Below are 24,417 nucleotides of genomic sequence, written 5' to 3'. Positions count from 1 at the left end.
AATCAAGAAACCAAGGCTCAACTCCCAAGAGGAGCACGGTCTACTCGTGTACCCCCTCCCCCCCGCGCAATCAATACTACGCCACTGATATTTACGTCAGACCGGCTTCACTGCGCTGTAGTTATTTATACGTTTACTATATGTTTACTTAGTATATTATTATAATATTATACTAACATTGGAGCACGTGCACGTGAATCGTGGCCGGCGATATGTTTTGCGGTTGACATGTGTAATTGCCGCTGTCCGACGTGTTTGTGTACGGCATAATCAGGTCGCTTTCCGTGCTGTTGATGTGCACGACCAGGCCCCGATCCGTGTCAAAATTGATCATCCGATCGGAATGATACCAGAACACGAACAGCGGGGCTTGTGTTGACCCCTGTAGCCGGCACACCAGTCTTAAGCTGCTGCCGCTCATGATGTACAGGTCCGGTGAACCGAGGATTTCCGCCCTGGCCTCTAAAGGGACGTTATAGAAAATTTCGTTAAAAAAAAATTTTAAACGCTTGCGTGGCGTAGAATTTCATTTATTCGAGAATGCGGAGTTTGAAAAGACAACCTCGTGTTCTTATATACGTCTTGAAATATATTATAGTGATTCGCCGAGCATGCTCACTCCCTTTGATCTTTTAATAATGCGTATATTCAAATTGTGTTTTTAAGAATTTTTTAATATACTCGATAACCATATTTGTATATAGATTTTGTAAACAAAAGTGTTGGATAAGGGTTATTTTTAAAATACGTACCACCATTTTAATCTGTAAATTACTAAGTGAATGATTTTTTTGAAAATATTGATGCATCTAAACCTAAACGCAAACGAGTAGTTTCTGAGTAATTAAATTCTGTGTACTATAATTATTATAGTCCTTATCAAGTTTTCTGCCTTGCTAATTTCACTGATCTTGCCACGAACACCTTTTCATCCTACAAGCACTCAGTAGTTTTATGAACTACATAGTCTGATTATCATATGGCATATATGAAAAGTTTTTATAAGAGTTTCGGAGATGGGAAATTCTCTAGATACATATAAATAAAATATAATCTCAAAAAATGTTGAGTATTATCATATTATGTAATACTCAAGACGAAATTGATAAGTATAACTAAAATTCGAAGAGCAATTGTATTGAAAGTTTGACGTGTAATACATAATAATAAGATATACAAGGCAGCCACTATTGTCAAAATTGTTATTATATTAAATATAACATTTATGTAGTATTTAGTCATATTTTGTACCTATAATGCTTCATATTATATATTTAAACAGCTTTTAAAATTCATGTATGACAATCTAATAGATTGATTCAAAATTCCTCGTCTCCGGTACAATGGAAATTCAGAATATCAATGCGTAGGTAATTTAGGTACTTATGATTCTGTATATTTCGTACGTTATTTTGTGTTTTGCTCAAATAATTCTTACTTTTGTTTTTGATGAACTATTATATTATATAGGTTATCATAGGTTATTATCTTTTAGTCAAAAGACTATATACCGGCATGTGTTATGTTTGTTTTTGAACTCTATCCTCGTGGTATTTTCTGATACAGCCACTTAGTTTACTGGTAAAGAAACGTAATATCACGAAATGTTTGAACATAAAATAAAGGTTTATAGACTGGCATTTTATCGTGAAAATTGAATGAGATCACGCTTCAATAGCTTAATTCGTAAAAGTGCACAATAGTTGTAAATTAACCTATGAATCAATGTATGCACTGTAAAATATCCTGACATTTGGATCAATATGTGCAGCGTATGTGTATGTAAGTAAAATATGGAGTGAACCGCCATATTAGGTATATAATATTATGATACGATATATGTTTCGTCATACATATATTTTACTCTCGTCTTAAAATATGATGGAATGACACGCCTTTCGCGCGATCTCCGGAGAATTGCATATTATCCATCAATGTCAACGCAAACTTAGGAAAAGTCGTCCATGTTTTTTTGTAGTAGTCATTTTAAATAGATGAAATAGTTGGCTCAAACATAAAAACAGTCAACAAATTTAAGCCAGGGTCGTTCAAAATTACTGACATCTGAATCTGAACATAACAATGTTTTAATTTCGTTTTGAAGCATCGTTGACATTAATTATTATAAATAAGGGTGTGTTTTATACATATAAACCGTAATACGATAAGTTATTTTAAATTCTTTAAACATTCCTCGCCGGTATCTGCTTATACACTAAACTTTAAAACTACAACTTACTAACCTGTGACTTTTAAATTTACAAAATTGCTGGTAGTTGGATGTGTAGCTATACGGCATTCGTATAAACCCGCGTCTGATGCTTCCACTGGTGTTATTTCTAAATTCCACGTCTGAAAAATTGAGTAAAATTGCATTTAATTATAAGGTAGTTATAACACAGTTTTAATTTGAATCGAGCATTTTTTTTTAATGCAAATACTTTAATATTAAGCTCTTTCAGATTAAAACATTACAATTTGAATTATATTGATTAGCATTAGGTAATTAATTATATATTACTCTGAAAATGTATATATTATTCAAAGACAGATGCAATAGTTTGAGTATAACAACTAAAATATATTATATATTATAATATTATATTACACGAATTATTCAGTGACAATATTATTGCTCAAAATATTTTTATTTAAATAATTAAATATTCAAAACACAAGTATACTGACTTAAAGTTGCATTAATATTAATGGGAGGTTCATTTTGTAATTAGTTTCAATGAATTTTAAGTTATGAAATTCAATACTGAGAGATTAATGAATTATTAACATATTTCAGACATCAATAATAAAATATTCGTATTCATCGTATTATTATGATACCGATTACCGACTTAGGTTATGATTAATACAATAATTAATATTACGAAGATATAGGTGTGATCAAATATTCAGTGACCTAATTTAGTTCATATTACAATATTCTTGTTTCAATTTTTCACTTATACACAAATATACCAGTGTAAAAATATTTTTTTAATTTGTGGTATTTTTTATCTAAGGTAAATTACTAACTAAAAACTATTATTATGATATTTTTTTAATGTTTAAAGTTCATGTAAGAAATCAAATTAATTTTCTTCGAAACAATAAAATGGAACAATAAAACTGTCCATATGGAGAAAATGTAAAAAAATGTATTTATTTTTATTGTAAAATGTTTTTTGGGAGTTTCAGAGCTTGAGGAACCAATAGGTTTTACAATAATGTTTTTATTCCTCCGGAAACATATTTTGTAGAAGTAAAAGCGCGTTATAAAATATTGTTGTGGCTAAATCAATTGATTTGAAATTTAATGGGTAGCTGTTTTAAAAATGCACTCTGATAATAGCTAAAAACGATGATACTTGCATTTTAGACAATTTATTAAGTATTAACCATTATATTATCAAACACAATAAAATGATTTCAAATTTCAAATATTAATAATAATACATCAAATTGATGTTAAAAGGTTAGCTAAACGATAAGTGTGTCCAATACATCTGACCTTTCGGATTTAATATAACAACACATGTAAACGAACCCAAACTATAGCAGTTATCCAATTACCTGGAGGTCAGTACCCTTTAATTAGGTATTAATTTTTTTTTTCAAAAATTAGGTTGAAAAACAATACTTAAGAACCAAAAATAGTTGTATCTTATAGTAATTTAATTTTCTTTGAAAGTAGAATTTTGGTTTTAAAAGAAAAACTCGAATGGTTTAAGATTAAATTAAGTAGAAGATATAAAAAAAAGTTGTGTTGAATATTGATTATTTGCATTTTTTGAAGAAATTAATTTTGGTATCCAAAATTAAATTTTTATTTCATTCCTTATTTGTTTATGTTTTTGTTTTTTTTTTTAAGTTTTACTGATTATTGGCTAAACATTTCCATGGAATATTTTTTACTCAAATTAAAATAATATTTACTATATTTTTTTTTTTTTTATTAAATTAAGCCTCGGCAACAATGGCCATTGGCGACAAAGAGTTTATCTCTAAATTATTTACAAGTTATATAAGTTACATATTAAATACTATTGATAAGGTTGGACTTAGTAATTTACTATGTTATGGCATTAAAAATGTGTATTTATTTTACAGTCACTCCTTTATAAAATCATTAATACCGTTATTATTATTTTACTTCAATTAATACTTAAAAAGATATAAAAAAACGATGAGAACATACAAATAAAAAATACTTCTAAATATACGTTATATTTACAATGAACGCCATGTTACTTACTAGTCATTTATAACTATACATGAAAATTCCTTTAACGTAACACTCACACATTAACTTTGTGTTTATCGTATTATGAATGAATTAAAATGAAGCACACCATACTATCATTAAATGCCCACTAAATGCAAATACCTTCATAATATTAAAGTTAAGATCCAAAGAACAATCTAAAGCGATGGTATCCAAAAAATGTATTAATAGTAAAACGTTCAGGGATAGTAAGTACTTGTTAATGTAGACGATTAAAAACGTTGACGAATCTATAATATTATAATAATAATTGCAGTATGTTATAAAATAATAATTTTTAATTTCTCTTCTATATTTAGGTATGGTATTACTAGCATACATCAAGCCTGGGTAAGTTAATGATAATTTTAATTGAGTTAAGTTAAGTTGATAGTAAACATTTTAAAAAAGTTTAAAGTTAATAGTTATCCTAATTTTTTTTAAACTCAGTTAAGTTAAAAGTTATATGGAAACTTACAATTCACTTATAATATTTTTTTAAAAATATTATATAAATATCCAGTAATATAGATTAAAATAATATAAAGTAAATATTTATGCAATATGCATCATCAATAATAATTGTATTATATATATTATTTATTTATTAAGTTTATATCAAAAAAATCAGTCAAGTTAAAAATTAAATTTTAAAAAGTTAAGCTAATTTTAACTTAACGTTAACTTTTTAACTCGTTTATGCTCAGGCCGGAATACATTATATTCTATGCCATTCAACTATTAAAGTACTCATATACAGTGTGTTATTGTATACATTTACTTTTATTAGAAATAATTGAGCACATAGAACTTTGTTTCGATATTTATTTGTTTTAAGAACTAATTTAATTTTATATAACTTACTAAAAACTAATTTCATGAGGTCAGTCATTACAGTACGATAAAAAATAAATAAACAGTTACAGTATTTTGGGTGGTGAACTTAGCACGAATACTATATGTATATATACAAATTATCGTTTTACCACCCTGTATAAAGAAGAAGTAATTTATTGTTTTTAAACTAAAAATATATTTATTGTTATGGACGTAAATAAAGGGGATATGATATTATAATTTATTAGTTATATACATACATACTATGTATACCAATACCATACAACATTCATTCAAACAATTCTAGCTTAATTTATTATTGTACTACGTCAACCATATGAAAATTATAAAACATAAATAAATTCACGAATAATAATAATTGAATAATTTATTTTAGCATTTTAATCGAGAATCAAATTATGTATAATATACTAAAATAACGATTGTTAAATTGACTATACAATCCATAATATATAATTTTCTTAATTCTACCTTTTTAAATTGTATATTTTAGTTAGTACTTATATTTAAGAGGACGTCACGACCGCATGGTTGTCTCCGTCTTACAGAATAGATGTACAAAATAACAAAGACTATTTTGCGCGGGACAACTTTTTTCGCACCATATTCGTTGTAGAACAAACTAATTTTCACTACACGTAAAGACGGACTTTATCTTGTGCCCTTTTTTTAGATAATTTTCTATTCTATATATTCAGAAATTTTGGAGCCACTAATCACTACTACAAACACAGAAAGATAAAAGTTGTCCCGCGCAAAACAGTTTTTGCTATGTTGTACATTTGTAAGACGGAGACAATAACACATGCGGATGTGACGTCTTTTTAAGCAAAAATTATACGTTTAATAATATTATAAATTAAATAACCAACAATTAATTGATTATTTAGATTTTTTGCGTTTGGATGGAAAGCAATACAAATATAGATTATAATATTGAATAATAATTAATTTTAATGGAAAAAAAAAAATTCAACAATAAACCTATTTTACATAATATACATAACGGTGTACTAAAAATATCCACTACCTACCTACTATATTATATAAATTTAATAACTTTTTTTTTATTGATCTAAAACATTGGCATTTGATCAGCTGATAAGTATATGGATACCTATAATAATTGCATAGTTGATTTTAATATATTATTTTAAATTAAGTCGAATTAAGCTGATTATGTTATATTTTAATCATTTTATAATATACAAGTATACGACAAATATAAAATATTCAAACAAAATATAATTTAAACACATTTTCTAACGATGCTTTTATTCGTTTATGAACGCCTTAACTATTGAATTAATAACAATAATTTGTCAATATTATGTTTGGTTCAGGGCTTAAATTAAAAAAAAATATCTATCTTTTTTCGGTTTTGGTTATTGAAACTTCTTACAATTTTAATGTTGAATGTTATAGCTCTTTCAAACGTTATTATATTATTGAACGTATTATTTTAATTTTGTCTTTTGTGTGACCATGTATTGCAATTTTTGAAAAGGTTAGTAATTTTTTTAAGTTTGATACTTACCTACACTATAATCATTATTCAGCATACAATTTATATTTTTAAATCAATTAGTTTAAATTTAAAAATTATGATAAATCGAATTTAGCATATTGTGGCATTAAAGTAATAAAACCGCAACAATGAGTTTTTCCTATTCTTTCATGGTGAAATTAACATTAACGTTTACTTTTATTTTTTTTTTATTTAAATGTCTATGTAAATTGTATAATGAAGCAAACTAATTTATTTATAAACTATACTCTGATATAGAACAGAAAGTGCCGAGTAGTCAATAATAGTTATAAGATGTAAATATATTGTTTAAGACTAGTTTTATATAAAACTAATTAATTTTACATTATATTATGTGATTAATTCATTTTCTGAAATGTCAAACTTAAATAATTTATGGTATGTTTTTTTGTTCACTTGAATATAACATTAAACAAAGGTGGGTCTATAATGTTATTTTGAGATTGTAAAGTGTATGTTTAAAATGTTTACATATTAATTATTATAATTATTAATATTGATAAGGAACATTTTGTTTATTAAAAAAAAGGGTGGAAGTAGGTAACCGTTATACTGTATAGTATTGATTGAGTGTACCTCGTCATTGAATAGGCACTGTAATGGATTTTGTGTTAAATTTGAATTCAATAATAATTCATTGTGAAACGGTTCTGAGCGATGATTAACTTTTTGATAACCTGCAAGATAACTTAACAACTAAAATTAACAAAAATGAACTAATATGCGTATTTATCCCCCCCCCCCCCTTTTTTTAAAAAAAAGTACTGAGAATTTTCAACACTCAACTCCTAAAATTTCTAAGTAGATCCAATTTGCTCCATCAAAGTTAAAATACTTTAGAACTGTCTCTACACGCTTATAATATATCACATATTATTTATCTTGTTTAGACTTATGTGTACTTATTTTAGTCAATATATTTTTTTTTTGCATTATTAATTTTATTTGGAAAATTTCACGTGAAGTACTTCAGTGATACTGACTTGGAGACATGGAATTAATTAATACTATTGTTTAAATCCAGTAGGCGTCTAGTTTTCCGCTGTAAGGACATTTGTATAATATAGTCAGTACAGAAAGTTTTTGTAATTATTAGTATTGTGTATTATTTGTTAGACATTCGAAATTTGAGTTGTTTCTAATCAAAATAGTTTTAGCATATTTTAACAGCAATGTGTTAAGAGATAATTAATATATTACCCATATTGAATATTGATGTTATAGTATTATAGTCGTACTGTGTCTTAATTAAAAGAGTTAAATACACGATAAGAAAAACAAAAAAAGTGTTTTATCTTTATTATTTATATTTGACATTCGTAGATACATTAAGTTATATCTATTAAAATTCGTAGTGTCATCACAATGTGTTGTACAAGGGCGCTTGCAGGTTGCAAAGCGTGCCATTGCCACTCTAATTTTTTCACACTCGATGTCTGTATGTAATTTATAATGTCACGCAAATGGCATGTCCTTTTAAGATAATAAATTATAAAAATTTCGATGTGGCATTGGGTTAAATTACTGTATTACTAAAAGATATAATTAATAGAAGTTATCACACAAATCACATGTTTTTAACGCAAAAGACGATTCAATGGACATGCTTTTGTTTTATATTATTTAGTTTCATATTTACGAATAATATAATTTATACTTATCACACACGCATTAATATTTTCACAATAAATTATTATTATACTATAATATGAAAATTATAGTTTTGTATACAAATTTAAAAACCGCAAAATATTCGACAGTTTGTAAGGTAAACTTCTTTTTTTTTTTATTGAGAGTAAAGGTTCGACAACTAGGTATTATTTAGCCCAAGAGGTAAAATATTATTGATTATTAATATTTACGTCTATTATAATTTAAAAATGTCAATCATTAATATTATTATTCGTCCAATAAAAAAAAACGGGTGATCCATTTAACGTAAGAACTCATTGTTTCAGTAAACCCTAATATTTTAGATTCTGAGCGGAGCGAGGAAGCTATTGGTTTTACAATGGTGTTTATTTTTTATTTTAATTTTTTTTATCCTGTATACAAAGTTTCTACCAGAAGGAGTGCTTCGATTTAAACATATAGTATCTTATCTTTTAGCAAATTGGATCCAGATGGTACTTTAAACATGTTATTTTTCGATTTTCTCTATAGTTATTTAACACCACGGGAAAAACCACCGACAAATTACAAAAAACCACTAAAAACGGGATTTTAATTTCTAATGGTTTGTTTATCATCATAGAAACGAATTAAAAATAATAATATTATAATATTAATAATTCGACTTAAAGGCTATAATAAATAAAAACAATATAATATATATCTATACTGACAAACCAGCTCCGCTCAGAATCGTTTTACTTATACAATGATATTATATTATTGAATTGAAGTTGAATACAATCCAATATACATTGACCCACTTGTAACCCACTGTACAGCAGAGCGACATCCACTTCCCCACTTTTTGAAAATATTTATTTTTCATAACTTTAAGTCATTATAAACCAATATTGTTTGAAAAAAAGTATATTTATATCGTTTTTTAAGTTCCTCTTTTGATTGACAACATACACTTTTAATTTCCTAAGCAGAATTATTTTTCTGAGTATTTCCAAATACTACAATGATCAAATTTCGATAAGTAATTTATTAGTTATAAGTATTCAAAGCTTAGATAAGTGGAGTGGAGGACAAACGTTTTGCAAGGTAATGCTATACCACTCCACTCCACTAATCTAAACTTTAATTAACACTTATAAGTTATAACAATACTTATCAATTACTCGTACAAAAATCCGATTTGTATATTACATTGAAGGACTCTAAAAAATATTCTGCTCTTGAATAAGAAATTAAAAATTCATGTTGCATTAAACAATTCAAAATAGTATAAATATATATTTTTAGAAAAATGTTGTTTTTTTAATAGTTATTGTATTAAGTTTTATAAATCACCTAGTAATCGGTAATATAATATACATCACAATATTTAGTTAACATGGCTAAACATAAATGGTACGTACCTACCTATTATATTATACAACATTATTCAACTATAAAGTTAACTAAACGTTTTTTTTTCTCCAAAAGGTGGAGTTTGCACTTTATTAAAGTCTCTAATGGTGCTATTGTCATTATTCTTACTGATTACTTAGACTGATTCGTTTAATCCTTTTTTCTCCCTCATTTGGCTTTAGTTCTATTGTCAAAGAGCCAAAGTGGGGTGGGTGCTATTAGTTCTCTACGTGTATTGACATATTTACTGCTATTCGGGGTGTTGATTGTAAAAGTGCTTTATCTTTAATTATACCGGGAAATTGTTCACAATTTATACTGGCGTCTAGATAATGTTAAAATGTTCCAAAATGACGGGAAAAACCAAGTACCTGTAAAGTTACGGATGCATGTGAAATAATTTATTCACTAATATACCAAACGATATTAGCCACGCATGGCTCCGACATTTTATACTGAATTATCGTGTTAGTTTTAGTCATTGAGTTATAAAGGTTCATTTTCACTTCACCATATAGTTTCGTATATTGTAATATAATATTATACACCTATGTCCTATATGGTATAATATAATATAATTTAGGAAACAAATCTTATAATTGTATTTTGTCTTAGCAGTAATTTGAGTATAATATTTTGTATAATTATTTTTTATTTAACATCAAGAATAATATATCGTGAGCTCTGCTAAACTAAAATTAAAATTATATATGGTTCACCTTTAGATGTCTGGTGTGGTCTACGTAAAACCTTTTGTCACTGCTATAACTTCTCGTTCCTATTGTTAAAATTGTATAATCTATCCGTCTCATCCAAGACACCTGTAAGCAAACAAATAAAAATATCGTATAAATCTGTGTACAATGTTTTATCATATTTCATTTTTTTTTTTAATTAAATAAAATTATGTTTATAATATTATTGTTCATAATTATTATTACTTGACAATTATTGTACTTCTATATTCATAGAATGATGTTCAAGCATTTAATATTTGGCAGTTGGATTTATGCAACCCTCGAATTGATTTAGTACTTAGTAATGATATGATATTATATTATACAATGTACAAACTCATCATAGCTAAAATATTTACTTATCGTAGGTAAAATATCGGACAGCTTGGTTAGGTTCAATGTTTGACACACGTAAAACCATGTAACAGAATTGCATCATGAATATTTTATAAACTATATTTCGTATAATTTAGTTATTGTATTTTATTGACATGCATTGTACATTTTTTAGGAACATAAAACAGAATCATGTCATTGAAAGTATTTGATATATTACTATTATTTTTTAGTTTGACGTATGCAATTGGAAAACCATGTTGTTTCAATCGAAATAACTTTTAATTTAATTTCGCCCACCATTTATATTGTTTTGAGTTATAATATTATTATAGTTACTATTAGTAGTAGTAGTATAGTAGGTAGTAAAGATATCTAATAAAACTGCTAAAGCCTTGGTTTCCTACAATCACGCGTGCGTGATTGCGCGGTGCGCGATGCGTGATGCGTGATCGCGCAAAAGTTGAAACCACGAAAAACTATGTAAGTGTTTATTAATAATTCACGCGCGTGAATATTCGCGCGCGCGATTGTCGATCACGCACTCCAGTCACGCAGCTGTCGCCACGAAGTCAACTTCTGCGTGAAACGCATTGCGGGATTTCATTTATTTTAATATATTATTTAATTATTATTTAATATAATATTATTGTATTATATGTTTTATTTGATTTTATCAATATCAAGTCAAATCAAACGGCAGGTAGAAGTAAGTAAGAATAATTTTCAAATATAAGCTGCTATATAAATAACAAATAATTTTTTTTTTGTAAATTATTACAATTTTCAATGTTTTTTTTTAAATTAGTTTTGGTGAACTATGGAGTCGAGGGCATTTAATGTTATGGATGACGAAAAACTCATAGAAGTTGTTCGTAATTATCCTGTAATTTATAAATTGAGTGACAAAAATTATAAGGATAATTGCATTAAAGATAATGTTTGGAAAGAAATTTCACAGTCTATTGGAAAAAACGGTATGTAATGTCATTAGAAAATTAATATAAATTATAAGTTAAAAATATAGTAAGATAGTAATATGATATAAGAAAATATTATGATTTGTGATTCAAATTGTTTGTTCTTGAATAACGAATACGAGACAACAGTCAAGAAAATTTGATATTTATAGAATATCAATATGTGACTGAATAAAATCTTATCTAAAATTAAATAATTTACTTACATTTCTAATAATACAGAATGTTTTAGTTTAATTATATCTATATGTGATAATTTATAGTGACCGAAAATAAACTTATATACATATAATGTTTGGTTTTATAACTTAAAATAATATGTTAGTTGATAATAATAAACTTAATTTTACATTATAAATAATATTACACTGAATATAATATGAAAATAGTTAATAGTAAAATCATATTTGGACTACTAATAATTTTTGTAAACAGTCAATATAATATATAACAACACTATCTTAATTAGTACGAGTCACGTGTTTTTGCTGCCAACTCACTGATCCTGACCTACTGTTAAAATAATCTTTAAAAGTTTCCCTAACTCGAAAAGCTTCATGAGTTGCGTTTCCTCCAACTGCACCAAATTGTATCATGTTCGTGTTCGTTTGAACGTCTGTTATGGGATCTCTGTCTGTCGAATCCATAGGACACACCATTCGTTCTTCTCGTAACATGTTATGGATAATACATGCGGCCATTATTAAATTGTCGACTGTGTCAGGCAGAATATTAATTGGCGTGAAAAATACACGAAAGTATTGACACATTATGCCAAACGTATTTTCTGTGGTTCTTCGAGCTCGACTTAGGCGGTAATTAAAAATGGCTTTTTTTGGATCTAGTTTTGATTGGTTTCGGGGATAAGGCCTCATCATTGTCTCCGTCAATTTAAATGCTTCGTCACCGACAAATACATGTGGCAAGACTACATCAGTGTTTGGTAAACATTTTGGTTCTGGAAATTTGAATTCTCCGGTTGATATTGATTTGCCCAAATTAGATTTAGGGAAAATTCCTGCATCGCCTTCTTTACCATACGATCCTATGTCTACCACCAGAAATTTGTTATTCGCGTCGACTAAAGCCAATAACACAATTGAAAAAAATGACTTGTAATTAAAAAACAGCGATCCAGAGTTATCAGGGCAAACGATCCGTATGTGCTTCCCGTCTATGGCGCCGCAGCAATTTGGAAAATTCCACATTTCATAGAAATCGTTGGCTACTTTCGACAAACTACATTGCGTTGGTTCAGGTATTGCTATATTTTTTAAACGATGACAAATAGCAACTAATACTTCCCTTATAATAGTACTTATCCAACTGTGAGATATTCGGAATTGAAAAGCAAGGGATCTATAACTTTCACCGGTTGCTAAAAATCTGTAAAATATAAATAATACACTAAAATTATTTTCAGTAAATGATTGTAAGACAAGATGGCGCACAATAAGAGATTCATATAAAAAAAATTTAAAGAAACGAAGATTAGGTACCGGTTCAGCAGCTACAACAAAATCGAAGTACAATGACGATTCATTAAGTTTTTTAGATAACATCGAAAACGAAAGAAGGTAAACAATTATTATATGTCGTATATTATTATGTATTATATTGTATTGAATTTTTAAACCTTAGATAAGGATTATAAAAATGTTATGAATTTTTAACTACTAAGGTTACTTGTACATTTTTTTTTGAAAATAGAAAACAATTAAAAAACGCAGTTGTAAAATCAATACATTTTATATTTATGTGTATTTTTTATGTGTAATTATTTTCAGAACTACATCGAACATTTCAGTAGAAAAAAAAGCCTGCAATGACAACACAAACTACTCAGAAATGGCCGTAAATGATAGTTTTGACCAAACTGAAGAAATCGAGCCAGAGAAGGAACTGTTACTTAAAAGTTCTGAACCATTATTAGATATGCCCATTGATGACAAACTACCAAATACAGAAATAAACCATAGTTTGATAGATTCATTTACAAAACCGTGCGAAAAAAAAACAACACGAAGAGCTCAAGATAAAATATTAGATGAAATTAAAAAAGGACGAGAGGAGCGATTGGCAGCGTTAAGAGAAATGAAACAACAAGAATCTATTGATCCAATTCAAACTTTTTTTAAAAGTATGGCGTCAACGGTTTCAATGTTTCCTCCAGAATCAGTTGTGGAAGCCAAAATGAGGATATTTAACATTGTTTCCGAAATGGAATTACGCTTATTAAAAACAAAGGCTACCACGAGTACACCACCTGTAGAAACAATGACATCAACATCAACATTTTCATCGAATCTGCAAGTTCCTACAATACTTGCCGATGAATCTTCGTGTTCCACTACGATGTCAAGTGTTTCGGACATTTCAAATCCTACTCCATCTGCGAAGTCCAATTTTTCTTATTTAAAATATCTCGAAGAATATTAATTTTTTTATTTTTATTAAGCAAGTTTAACATTTTTCATGCACAGTTTTATTTTATTTTATTTTGAAAAAAAATTATTTTTTGATATTTTATAGTTTGAAAATTACCAGATTGGTACGAAGTTAGTATATATATTATTTTATTTTATTAAAATGAAATCTCCATATAACATTGGTGTAAATTTAAATATTTATTATTTTTTGTTGCTTTATTTTAATTACTATTAACGCTCAGTGGTTAGGACTTAGGTTAGATATATTCCAAGTTCTAAATAAATAATATGTATGTATTTTTTAAATGAATCATTCTATCAATATCAGAATAATATAATTGAAATGGAAAATTACCCAAATATTTATTGTCCCTTTCTTATTTTGATAAATATACCTATAGTACAATAATTTTACTTACCTTAGAGTGACGCTAAGTTTCTCTTCTGGTGATATTGGTTTCTTAATCCGATTACTTGGACGCCTTCTTATATCTTCTTTAATAGCATTTAGTATATAATTAAATAATTCAAATGACACTCTAAAATATGCCCTGAATCTAGTTTCATTGTCAATTAGGCGCCTTTGAATTAAAGTACTGAAACAACCCTCCCTGCTCCGTTGACTAAACATTTCATCATTTTCATTACGGAAATGATTCGCAAGTAGCAATAGTTCTTCATCTGCTTCATCCTCCAAAATATTGTAAAGCATAACTACGTCCATTTTGATGAAATACTAAACATCAACTGACGAAGTGACGACACTTTTCTAAACTCCAAATCGCGCAGTCGTAAACACGCATCGTAGCAAAACACTTCCATCACGCATCACGCAAGCGTGATCGCGCAAACGCGCATCGCGCACCGCGCAATCACGCACGCGTGATTGTAGGAAACCACGTCTTAAAACCAAATATTAGCGTAATGTTATCAATGAAACTGATTTAGTATTATACAATGCAAGAATGTTATGTGTAAAGATATTTATATTATAATGTAAACACTCATTATTTAAAAAAAATAATAAGATTTATTCTAAATTGCCCTTTTTATATTTAAGGTGAATAACATTACATATTCTAACATTTTATAATATTACCCTTATATTAATATTGTTAGAGAAACTATTAACATTCGTTTTTATAAGCTACCTTATATATATTAAAAAATGTAAACACTTTTTTTTATGAATTTTGATTTTCGCATTTGAAAGATGATTTATTATTTTTCTGTAAATATGACTAAAATCATTTATTTCTGTGTTTTTAATTAAAATTAATGACTTTTCTATTGAATATATAACAATATTATATAAGGGTCATAACTAATTTTATTTATTATTAAATAACGACATTTAGTATGTAAATAGTTGTGGTTAAAACTATTTTCAATTGGGTTTGATTCTGAGCATAGCGATGAATGTATTGATTTTACATTGTGTGTATTTTTTATGTGTCAGTGTGGGCAGTCTAGCCTTTTGGGGCTGTAAAATTCCTTCAATTTTCAACTTTCAGGTGGGTTTCTGGTATCAAATTGGATCTAGTTGATACTGGTTTTTTTTTTGGAGTTTGAGAGAAGGGGGACTCTCAAGTACTTTTCAAAATAATCGGGAAAAAACAAAAAAAATTTAAGAAAAAACGGGAATTAACACGCAAACCAGTTTTTGACAAAATCAATTTTTTTTTTGTAAAAATGTAACCCCAGACACTTAAAATATTTAGTCACCAAATGTTTATATTTGCATTTTCTATACATGATAACATTTTATAAATATTTTGATATTTTTTTTTTGTAATTTTAAAAGCTTTTATACTAGCCTTTTTAAAGTTTTTTTTTCAATTATTATCGATAAAACAATTTTCAAAAACATCAAAAACATTGACAATTTAATAAAAATAATATTCACTATATTATATAATATGATAAATATAATATATTTAAAAATATTAAACTTTTTTTATAGGTATTTTAACTTTAAATTCGATGAAATTGTATATTTAAATGAATAACGATGATAGTCTGTTATCTTGTTGTGATTATTCGTGGAGACTTAAAACATTTACATATATTATTATATATTTTGCTATACGCAATGACATTTTCAAAATATCTAGATTAATCTTGAGCTATTTATCCCTAAACCTACTTATGAATTTACACTGTTCTACGGTATGGTGGTATTGAATCAAAAGTTAATATAATGCATACAATGTTTTCGGAATAAATTTAATCAACCTACTGTAAAACTAATAGTAAAATAAATTATTTTAATATAGGAATACTAAAATACATATGAACGAACTAAACTATACTTAGTGGTATAGACTGACAGACCGTCTCCGCTCAGAATCGTTTTTCATATTATACAATGATATATCATTAGATTCAAATTTAACACATCCATTTCCATTTGACCAACTCAACACCTAATGGCGTATATACATCAGTGTGGTTCCCACTTGCCCATGTTTTTGAAATGATTACTTCCCGCTAACATGATATTGGATATTAAATAAAGGAAATATAATCCATACAATGCATAAAACTCATAATTAGTAGGTTGTGTAAGTTTTTAGTTTATAGCCTGATAAAAAAAGTAAACAATTTTAGAGTAAAAATAAGTTGTACATATTCACAAACAAAGTTCATAAAAACAGTAAAATATATTTTATAATAGGTTTCTATAGGTACTGCCTTTAAATGATATGGGGTGACTATCGAAAGATTCGGTTTGTATCCTGTTTTTAACAATAATTTTAACTTAAATACTATTTTAAGCATAATTACAAAAAATAATTAATCTATTCAAGGAACCGATAAATATCGTTCAATACTTTGATAAAAATGTGTTTTTGGAGGAACAAAGTTATATAGTGGGAACCTATAGTTTCATACTTAAATATAATATTTGTAAACCTTGTGGGGTTTGTATTAATATAATTTTTTTCAATTTGTATAGAAATTAGTATCAGAAGTTAACACTATGGAAATACTTTTGTAGACCAAAAATTGAATTTAGATTATCGTGCGAATTGTTATGGTTATAATATTATACTCAATGTGAACCGTTGACGATGGATCTCCCCGTAGATAAATTAAATATTATTGCATATTTTTCTAATAAGAACAGTGGACGAATATTGCGATTCATCAATAAACAGAACAGGCCAACAAAGAGTAGTTGACCGTGGTTATGCGTATAATATAATATTCATTATAATTAAGATACGCGAGAGCGGTAGTCAAGTTCTTGGAGTCCATTCGTATTATACGGTTTTTGGCAACCGTTTACACATCATATACCGAAACGAACACGAGCTTAATTTTAGGTCAACATTTGTTTTTTCTCTCCCCCTCGGCGTATGTGCCGTATATACATGTTTTTGAACGGTATGCAAATTTAATGGCAGTTACATAACATGCCTGGGGACGGAATTTATAAATGTACACATACACACACACGAACGCACTCGCTCTAGTTCATATACAAAATATAGAGAACTACAGACAGAGAAATCGGTATAGTTGAGAAGGATAAATAGAGAGAGAGAGATAGAGAGAGAGAGAGAGAGAGAGAGAGAGAGAGGGAGAGACAGACAGACAGACAGACAGAGAGACAGAGAAACAGAGAGACAGAGAGACACAGAGAGACACAGAGAGAGGCAGTGTGAGAGAGGTGGTGGTGGTGGTGATTGGAGCGAGTGAACTCAAACGTTGGGGAATCATCCAGCGTTGGTCGGACTACCACAATTCCCCACCGTGTGTCTCTCTCTGACGCGCACACAAGACACAACCCTCCACCCACAAAACACTCTACAAAGGGCGTACGCGAAGTCCTCGCGCACCATCGGTATTCGTTTGTATTTGTTGATGTCATCGTTGTCGTATTCGTTGTTGTTGTTGTTGTTGTTGTTGTTGTTGATGTTGTTGTTCGCATTGTTATTGTTTCACCCACTCCTGTCGCCCATTTTCAATAGCCTTGCACTAGCTAGCCGCACGTCTCCACAGTCCACATCTGTCCGCTTGTCTCGAGACGCTACGTCGGCACGCTCGCAAAATGGACGCCAAAAACTTAGTGGTAAGCAGTACGAAGTACGAACTTATATCAGAGTTTGCAAACAGTAAAACCACCGAGTCATTAAGACATTAAGTTGTACGTTAGTTCGATCTCATACCCAATGAACCATTTTTAAATAATCATATTTTTAGAATCTGAGTGTATCAAAAAATTATTTTTTTTTTTCGTGCACTGCCTTTTCAAACAGTAAAAATATTTCAGTCTTCAATACTTTAAAATGGTTTGTAAGAGCAGGTCTATAGTCGGTACTTTGGGCACAACAAAATACATATAGTCGAAATTGTTTTTTTTAAGACGTGTAGAAAAAAATTGGAAATTCAAACTGAAAATTAAGGTTTCAGTAATTTTGTCGTAATTTAAAAACATATAAATCGTAGGGACATAAAACGTTTTTACATCACGTATATTATTATTTTCTATACACAATACTGTTTTTTAAATATTTTACTAACTTTAAGCTATCTATAAAATGAACCTATTAACACTATTATACTGCACCTCGGTATTAGCTTAATAATAAGTATAGTTAATAACAATAATATATAATTTACATATCAACATAATAACACGAAATAGCTTACAATATGATCTAGTATGAGAATTATTTCGGTTTATAGCCAAAGTAATATTATTCATCGTTTTCTTACAATGCCACATCATATAATACCCTAATCAAGCAACTATTTTTCATTTTATTTAGATTTTTCGATTTTACTGTAATATTATATTTTTTCACTGCGTGAAAACTCTAAAAAAATTAGGTGCTCCTCAGTCGATACAATAATATTTTTATGAACCTATAGTTGGAATATGCTTTATGATAATGAGCTGATTGATAAAACATTTTTACATAAGTAACAAAACGCGGTAATTAATTGAGTTCTGCTTTAATGATGTAATAAAATGTTACATACTTTAATATATTAAGAATTTAGTTTCTACACTTCTACAATGACCGAAAATACTAGGATGGAGGCAACACGCATATTTGGGGTCTTTTTAAACACCTATTTTCATACCGTCATTGATCAATGTTCTTTAGTCTTTACAATTAACGTCATTAAAAATAGCGCTTTTTTGTTTATTACCTTAACTGTGAAATGTATAACAATGTACCTAACTGGAAATAACTACCTAGCAAATTCCGCAGTTTCAACTGAAGTACTTTATAAAATTACAATTACATTACATCAATATCAAATAAAACGATGTTGTTCAAAGTTCCAACTTGACTGTTCGAAAACAACAGTATGGACTGGACGTAAAATAATTACAAAAACAAACAATTAGGAAATAAGGTAGCCACTCTACCTACCATACTCTACCTATATTACAATATTCTATTAGTAATATGGTTGATTGAACAATTTTTTGTCAAAAACATCGCTTTTATTATATCGTTTTAAAATTATAGTAATTAACTTATAAATAAATATCTAGGTACAGTAGAATGGTTCATATAGGATGTAAATTAGTCTAAATATTTTGAAAATTCATTGTGTTAAAAAATGAAAAATACCAAAATGTTTTGGCTTACTACAACTAATACTTTAAGATTTACAATAAAATAACTTAAATTATTTAAGGGTAATTCTTCGATATTATTTGCAAATATTCAAATCATCAAAACTCAAATTTCAAATGCCTTTTAAAAAAACGATGCTAATAGAATCTTAATATTTTCAAATCACTGTAAGAGCAACTTATGAGGAACTTTGTTATAATTTGTCAAGCTTTTTGACATGTCGTATCAATATATTTTTTTTCTTATAACCTATAATGATGCTTTGTAAAAAATATTAAAGACTTAGTTTAGTTCCTACTACCTATAAACAGTTTTTGATGTGGATTCATTGTTAAATTTCATCATATATCTATATTATATTATTATATGCTTACAAAATTCTTACATGGTAAAATAGTTGATTATTTTACCAATTTTTTTATTTAAGCGACATATAATAGGTATAATATAATATTATACTGTTGGTATTTTTCAGTTAAGCATTAATATAGTATTATAAATTAAAAGAAAGTTTTGTAGTAGGCTGTTGAAAAATAAAACTTTTTTAATACTAATTTTATCATTTTTTTAATTTTACCTTACATACTCCAACTGTGACTTTGAACTTATATTATCGTTAAAATTATATTTTTCCTTCCTGTTGGTACCTTGCTCATAATGACGTATTATAAATGCTACCTTAAATTAAACTTAGTCAAACTTATTTTACACCACTGGAGAGGAAAAAAATAAGAACATTTTCTCCACTTACACGACCCTTGGACTAACGTAAATTTTTAAAAGCTCTAACCAAATATACGTCAAGAACTCTTAGTTTTCTACCATGGACTGAGTTTTCCATTTCTCAATTACATTGAGTATGAGTACCTACTTTTTTATTCTATCCTTGAACAATAGAAGTGAAGATGAAGAAAATAAGAGATTTGGTAAGTTTATGGCCAGTCTGTTCTTATTTCTGTGACATTCGGTTAGGTGCTTATAAGTAAAATCGATAGTTACAGTTATTTTATAAAATAATTCAAAATAATATACTTGGAAAATATATTTCGCACCATTATAATAGGGCTGGACATTCAATAATTTTAAATTTATACCCAAAACAAAAGGTAAATAATCTAATATAATATGTTAGGTTCATCTTACTGTCGTCGTTTATATTTTATTGAAATATTATACTAAGTAGGTAGTAACTAGTAGGTAACTTACTGTGTATTGGAATACATTTCACGCAATTGCTCTTGTTTCTTTTATAATATTATTATACATATCCGTTTTTAAAATCATCATTTTACCTCTCAATTAAGTACTTAGGTGCAAATTAATAACAGAATTAGTCATGACATGTCTTAAATTTTCATTCAGTGAGGTTCAAACTTGAAACATAACTTTTTATTAGAAATATAACGATTAATTTTACGTTATGACAAATAATAATATGTTTTAGTTATATAATGAATACATATTTTTATGATGTATTATTTTAAGAATGCTTATTTTGTGAACTTGCACTGTCGCATTATATACGTAGGTAGTAGGAATTCACCTAGGCACTATTAGTTTGAACCAAAGCGGGTCGGTCTAATGTTCATGTATCGAAAAAATCAGTGTATTAATGAAAAAGTATCTTTGACCCTTGTATTTTTCTGTTTTATATGCTGTTTAATTTAAATACAAAAATCAACTTTTTATTTTGAATCATGAAATAAAGTATAATGGTAACTACCTAACCTTATGTATAATAGTGTATAGAGTATATTATAATATACTAATGTGTTCATTTTTTACTATATAAATATAACGACTACCTATATATTCAGTAACCTTTAAATTCCTACCAATCTAAAGATATTGTGTCATAAAAATATAATAGTAATACTTTATTATATAGTTTTAACTTATACGAATTGCCCAAATATATTGTAAATTCTTATTTTTGCGTATTATTAAAAAAAACGAAAGTGACGAGTGATATGGAAATGTAGGTTTGAAGGTAAAGTATACGAAAATCACTAAATCCTCTGAACTGTCATTACCAAAGACACGATTTTATTTCAGCGAAGGCATACTACATTTTTATTAGTATACAAGTATTTTATATGTATGCTGATTTCTGTATGTATAATAGGTACCTATATTTTAACATAAGTATACATGTAACTCTTTGATTTCCATGGAAATTGTACATGATACCCTCGTTACGATTCTCTGAAATAGGCAGCTGCATGTATGAGGCAGTTTTGACGAGGACCTTTTTATTGGTAAAATGAATAAAACAGATCAAGGGGATTTGACTTGTTATGAAAATATGAATATATATATATCTATAAAAAAAAAAAAATCATAAAACAAATTTATGAGATGGGTGTGAATGCAATGCAGTTTAGGATTCTATATGGGAAGAACTAAAATGAAATGTTCAAAAGTTATACTAAAATCAGATACGAGAGGAGATGACGTAAAAAGCGACTAACACGGTGATCGAGATTTAAAATGTTATATTCAACGTTTCAAAACGAGAAGGGGAGCGTAAAGAAAAAATATCATTTATTTATTTTTCAAGCAAATACTGTGAAAGGAGCGTTTAAAAAAAAAAAAACAGTACCTTTACAATATAAGATATACAGGGTCATTCGAATTGTCTGCTACAAACATGGTTGGGATTACATTTGAACCAACAATATTGTGCAAGATATAAAGTTTGAACCACGCCATTCGCCATGGCTGGATGTTATTAGCGTGTATAAAACTTGACAAAACATGCCATATATACACTATAACTTATTCATGGCGAAACGTTATTCAAGAAAATTTCCAGCGCGCCATCGATAAATCGTACGTGTTACGAGAACAATAAATAGAAATTTTCCTATTTTAAATACCAAAGTTATACTACGCCATACAATATTATTATGGCCTACATACTCATCGCCATAACATCTACGGCTATAGACGATTGTGTGCTATAAAATGTAGACACGATTTAACACAATGTGTTTTAACCGGTGAATGCGAACATTGTAAACGCAACGTGTTTTGTTAATAATAAAGATAATTTTTGGGTAGGTACCTACCTATTAAAAACCCTATAACAGCAACCACTAAGTAACTTTTCATATAATTGTGTGCATTAAAATGTTCGTCCAAACAGGGAGATATTTTTTTATTCAACGTGAGCTTAATCTGTGTGTCAGTGATAAAAAAGTTAAATTAACACGCACTGACAAAGGTATGTGTGTATATTTTTAGACATTTTCAGACCTATCACGTTAGCGTATTATTCGATGCGATCGTTGAGTACAAAGATACTATTACGTATTTATAATAAAATTCGTTTTTATACCATTCTACGAATATTTTAGTATTTTAATATCATGTTTTTAATTTGAAAATTCCATTACGCCTTTATTGCCACGATATCAATTCAATATTGAGGTAATAGTTTGTGCACTAAAAAGAACTTTTTGTCAATCATATTATTATATTATTTGATTAAAAACTTTTATTGTTTTGAAAAATATATTTTCTATCTATTGCCTATGCCTTATTGGATTGAAAAAAATTTCTACCGGAACTTATATAATGATTTTATATTTTCAAGTGAAAATAATGAATATTATTATTAAATTTATAAGTGGAATTTATTGAAAACCTATTTTGCATTATATGAATACGGGGTTTTTATGAATAGATGCTTATGTAGCTATGTTTATGTACTTAAACTACCTACCTAATTTATTAAATTATAATATTATTACAATAAACTACGAGAATATTCTCGTCCTCGAAGGCCACTACTACTTTGTTACGTAACTCAATTTTCTGTAATTTCCTTTTTAGTGTCCGATGTTGCGGAATATCACCAATAATGATTAATTCATAAATTGTTAATTTAATCAAAAATGAAATTCTCCACGGGATATATTTTGTTCGTTCTCCTATACCTATAATATTGGACGTATCGCATATTCGCATGGACTTATATCGTGCTTGACGATGGGGTCTGAAATTTTTGAAAATATAATGACATATCAAAATAAATGTCTTGGGGGATGGCAATTATCATGGTGTATTTATTATTGCAAGGACAAAATATGTTCTTAAAAATTCCATATTTGCAAAACCCACAATAGACTTTCTATTCCCTTCACTGATATGAGATACTGTCAAATTTAATAATATGGAACAACTTACACATTTATGTATAACTAATAGATATGTTCAGCACAACAAATTTCGAACCTTTTTATTTGCCGAAACAGATAAACCAACATACACATTATTGTAAACCCAATACTTCGCTTATTTAGGATAGAACTCATAATTGTGTTGACATTTATATTAGATTCTGCAAAATTGTATAGGTTCTATAATATCATTATATTTTTCTATGGACACAAGAGTTACCATATTTATTGATTAGAAGTGTAATCGATTTGATACTTTAAAGAGGTTAGTTATGTCGTATAGACAAATTCCGAAACCTATGAATAATGTTAAAGATATATTTTAAGCATTCGTGGTTTTAACTGAGCTCTTTATTAACTTTTAAATCTATTAATAATTATTATGATAACCTGTCATAGGTAATGAATTTAAATTTACTAATTTAATACATTATTTATGAACCGTATTTG

The 24,417-nt window shown here is 27.9% G+C and overlaps 3 protein-coding genes across 4 annotated transcripts in view; 1 reads left to right on the top strand and 2 right to left on the bottom strand.

The window, feature by feature from the left end:
• LOC132948754 (uncharacterized) overlaps positions 1-24,417 on the bottom strand; it is a 196,723-nt gene that overhangs the window by 9,572 nt on the left and 162,734 nt on the right. For both annotated transcript variants that reach the window (XM_061019392.1, XM_061019393.1), the window contains 3 exons: positions 10,418-10,519; positions 2,244-2,352; positions 178-462 (listed from right to left, as the gene is read on the bottom strand). In XM_061019392.1, the coding sequence (XP_060875375.1) occupies positions 178-462; positions 2,244-2,352; positions 10,418-10,519 (496 nt within the window). The remainder of the gene's footprint in view (positions 1-177; positions 463-2,243; positions 2,353-10,417; positions 10,520-24,417) is intronic.
• Positions 11,017-14,606, top strand: LOC132949552 (uncharacterized). Its single transcript, XM_061020498.1, has 4 exons — positions 11,017-11,480; positions 11,580-11,748; positions 13,175-13,328; positions 13,539-14,606. The coding sequence occupies exons 2-4, from the start codon at positions 11,592-11,594 to the stop codon at positions 14,188-14,190; spliced, it is 963 nt and encodes a 320-aa protein (XP_060876481.1). The 5' UTR covers positions 11,017-11,480; positions 11,580-11,591; the 3' UTR covers positions 14,191-14,606.
• On the bottom strand, positions 11,735-15,100 carry LOC132949551 (uncharacterized). The gene is made up of 2 exons (XM_061020496.1): positions 14,600-15,100; positions 11,735-13,137 (listed from the first exon to the last, which is right to left on the bottom strand). Exons 1-2 carry the CDS (start codon positions 14,902-14,904, stop codon positions 12,213-12,215), a joined length of 1,230 nt encoding a protein of 409 aa, XP_060876479.1. The 5' UTR covers positions 14,905-15,100; the 3' UTR covers positions 11,735-12,212.

This window comes from Metopolophium dirhodum, chromosome 7 (assembly GCF_019925205.1).
Source record: "Metopolophium dirhodum isolate CAU chromosome 7, ASM1992520v1, whole genome shotgun sequence".
Lineage (NCBI taxonomy): Eukaryota > Metazoa > Arthropoda > Insecta > Hemiptera > Aphididae > Metopolophium > Metopolophium dirhodum.
Note: the sequence above shows the minus strand (reverse complement) of the source record. Positions and strands in the feature narration are given on the sequence as shown.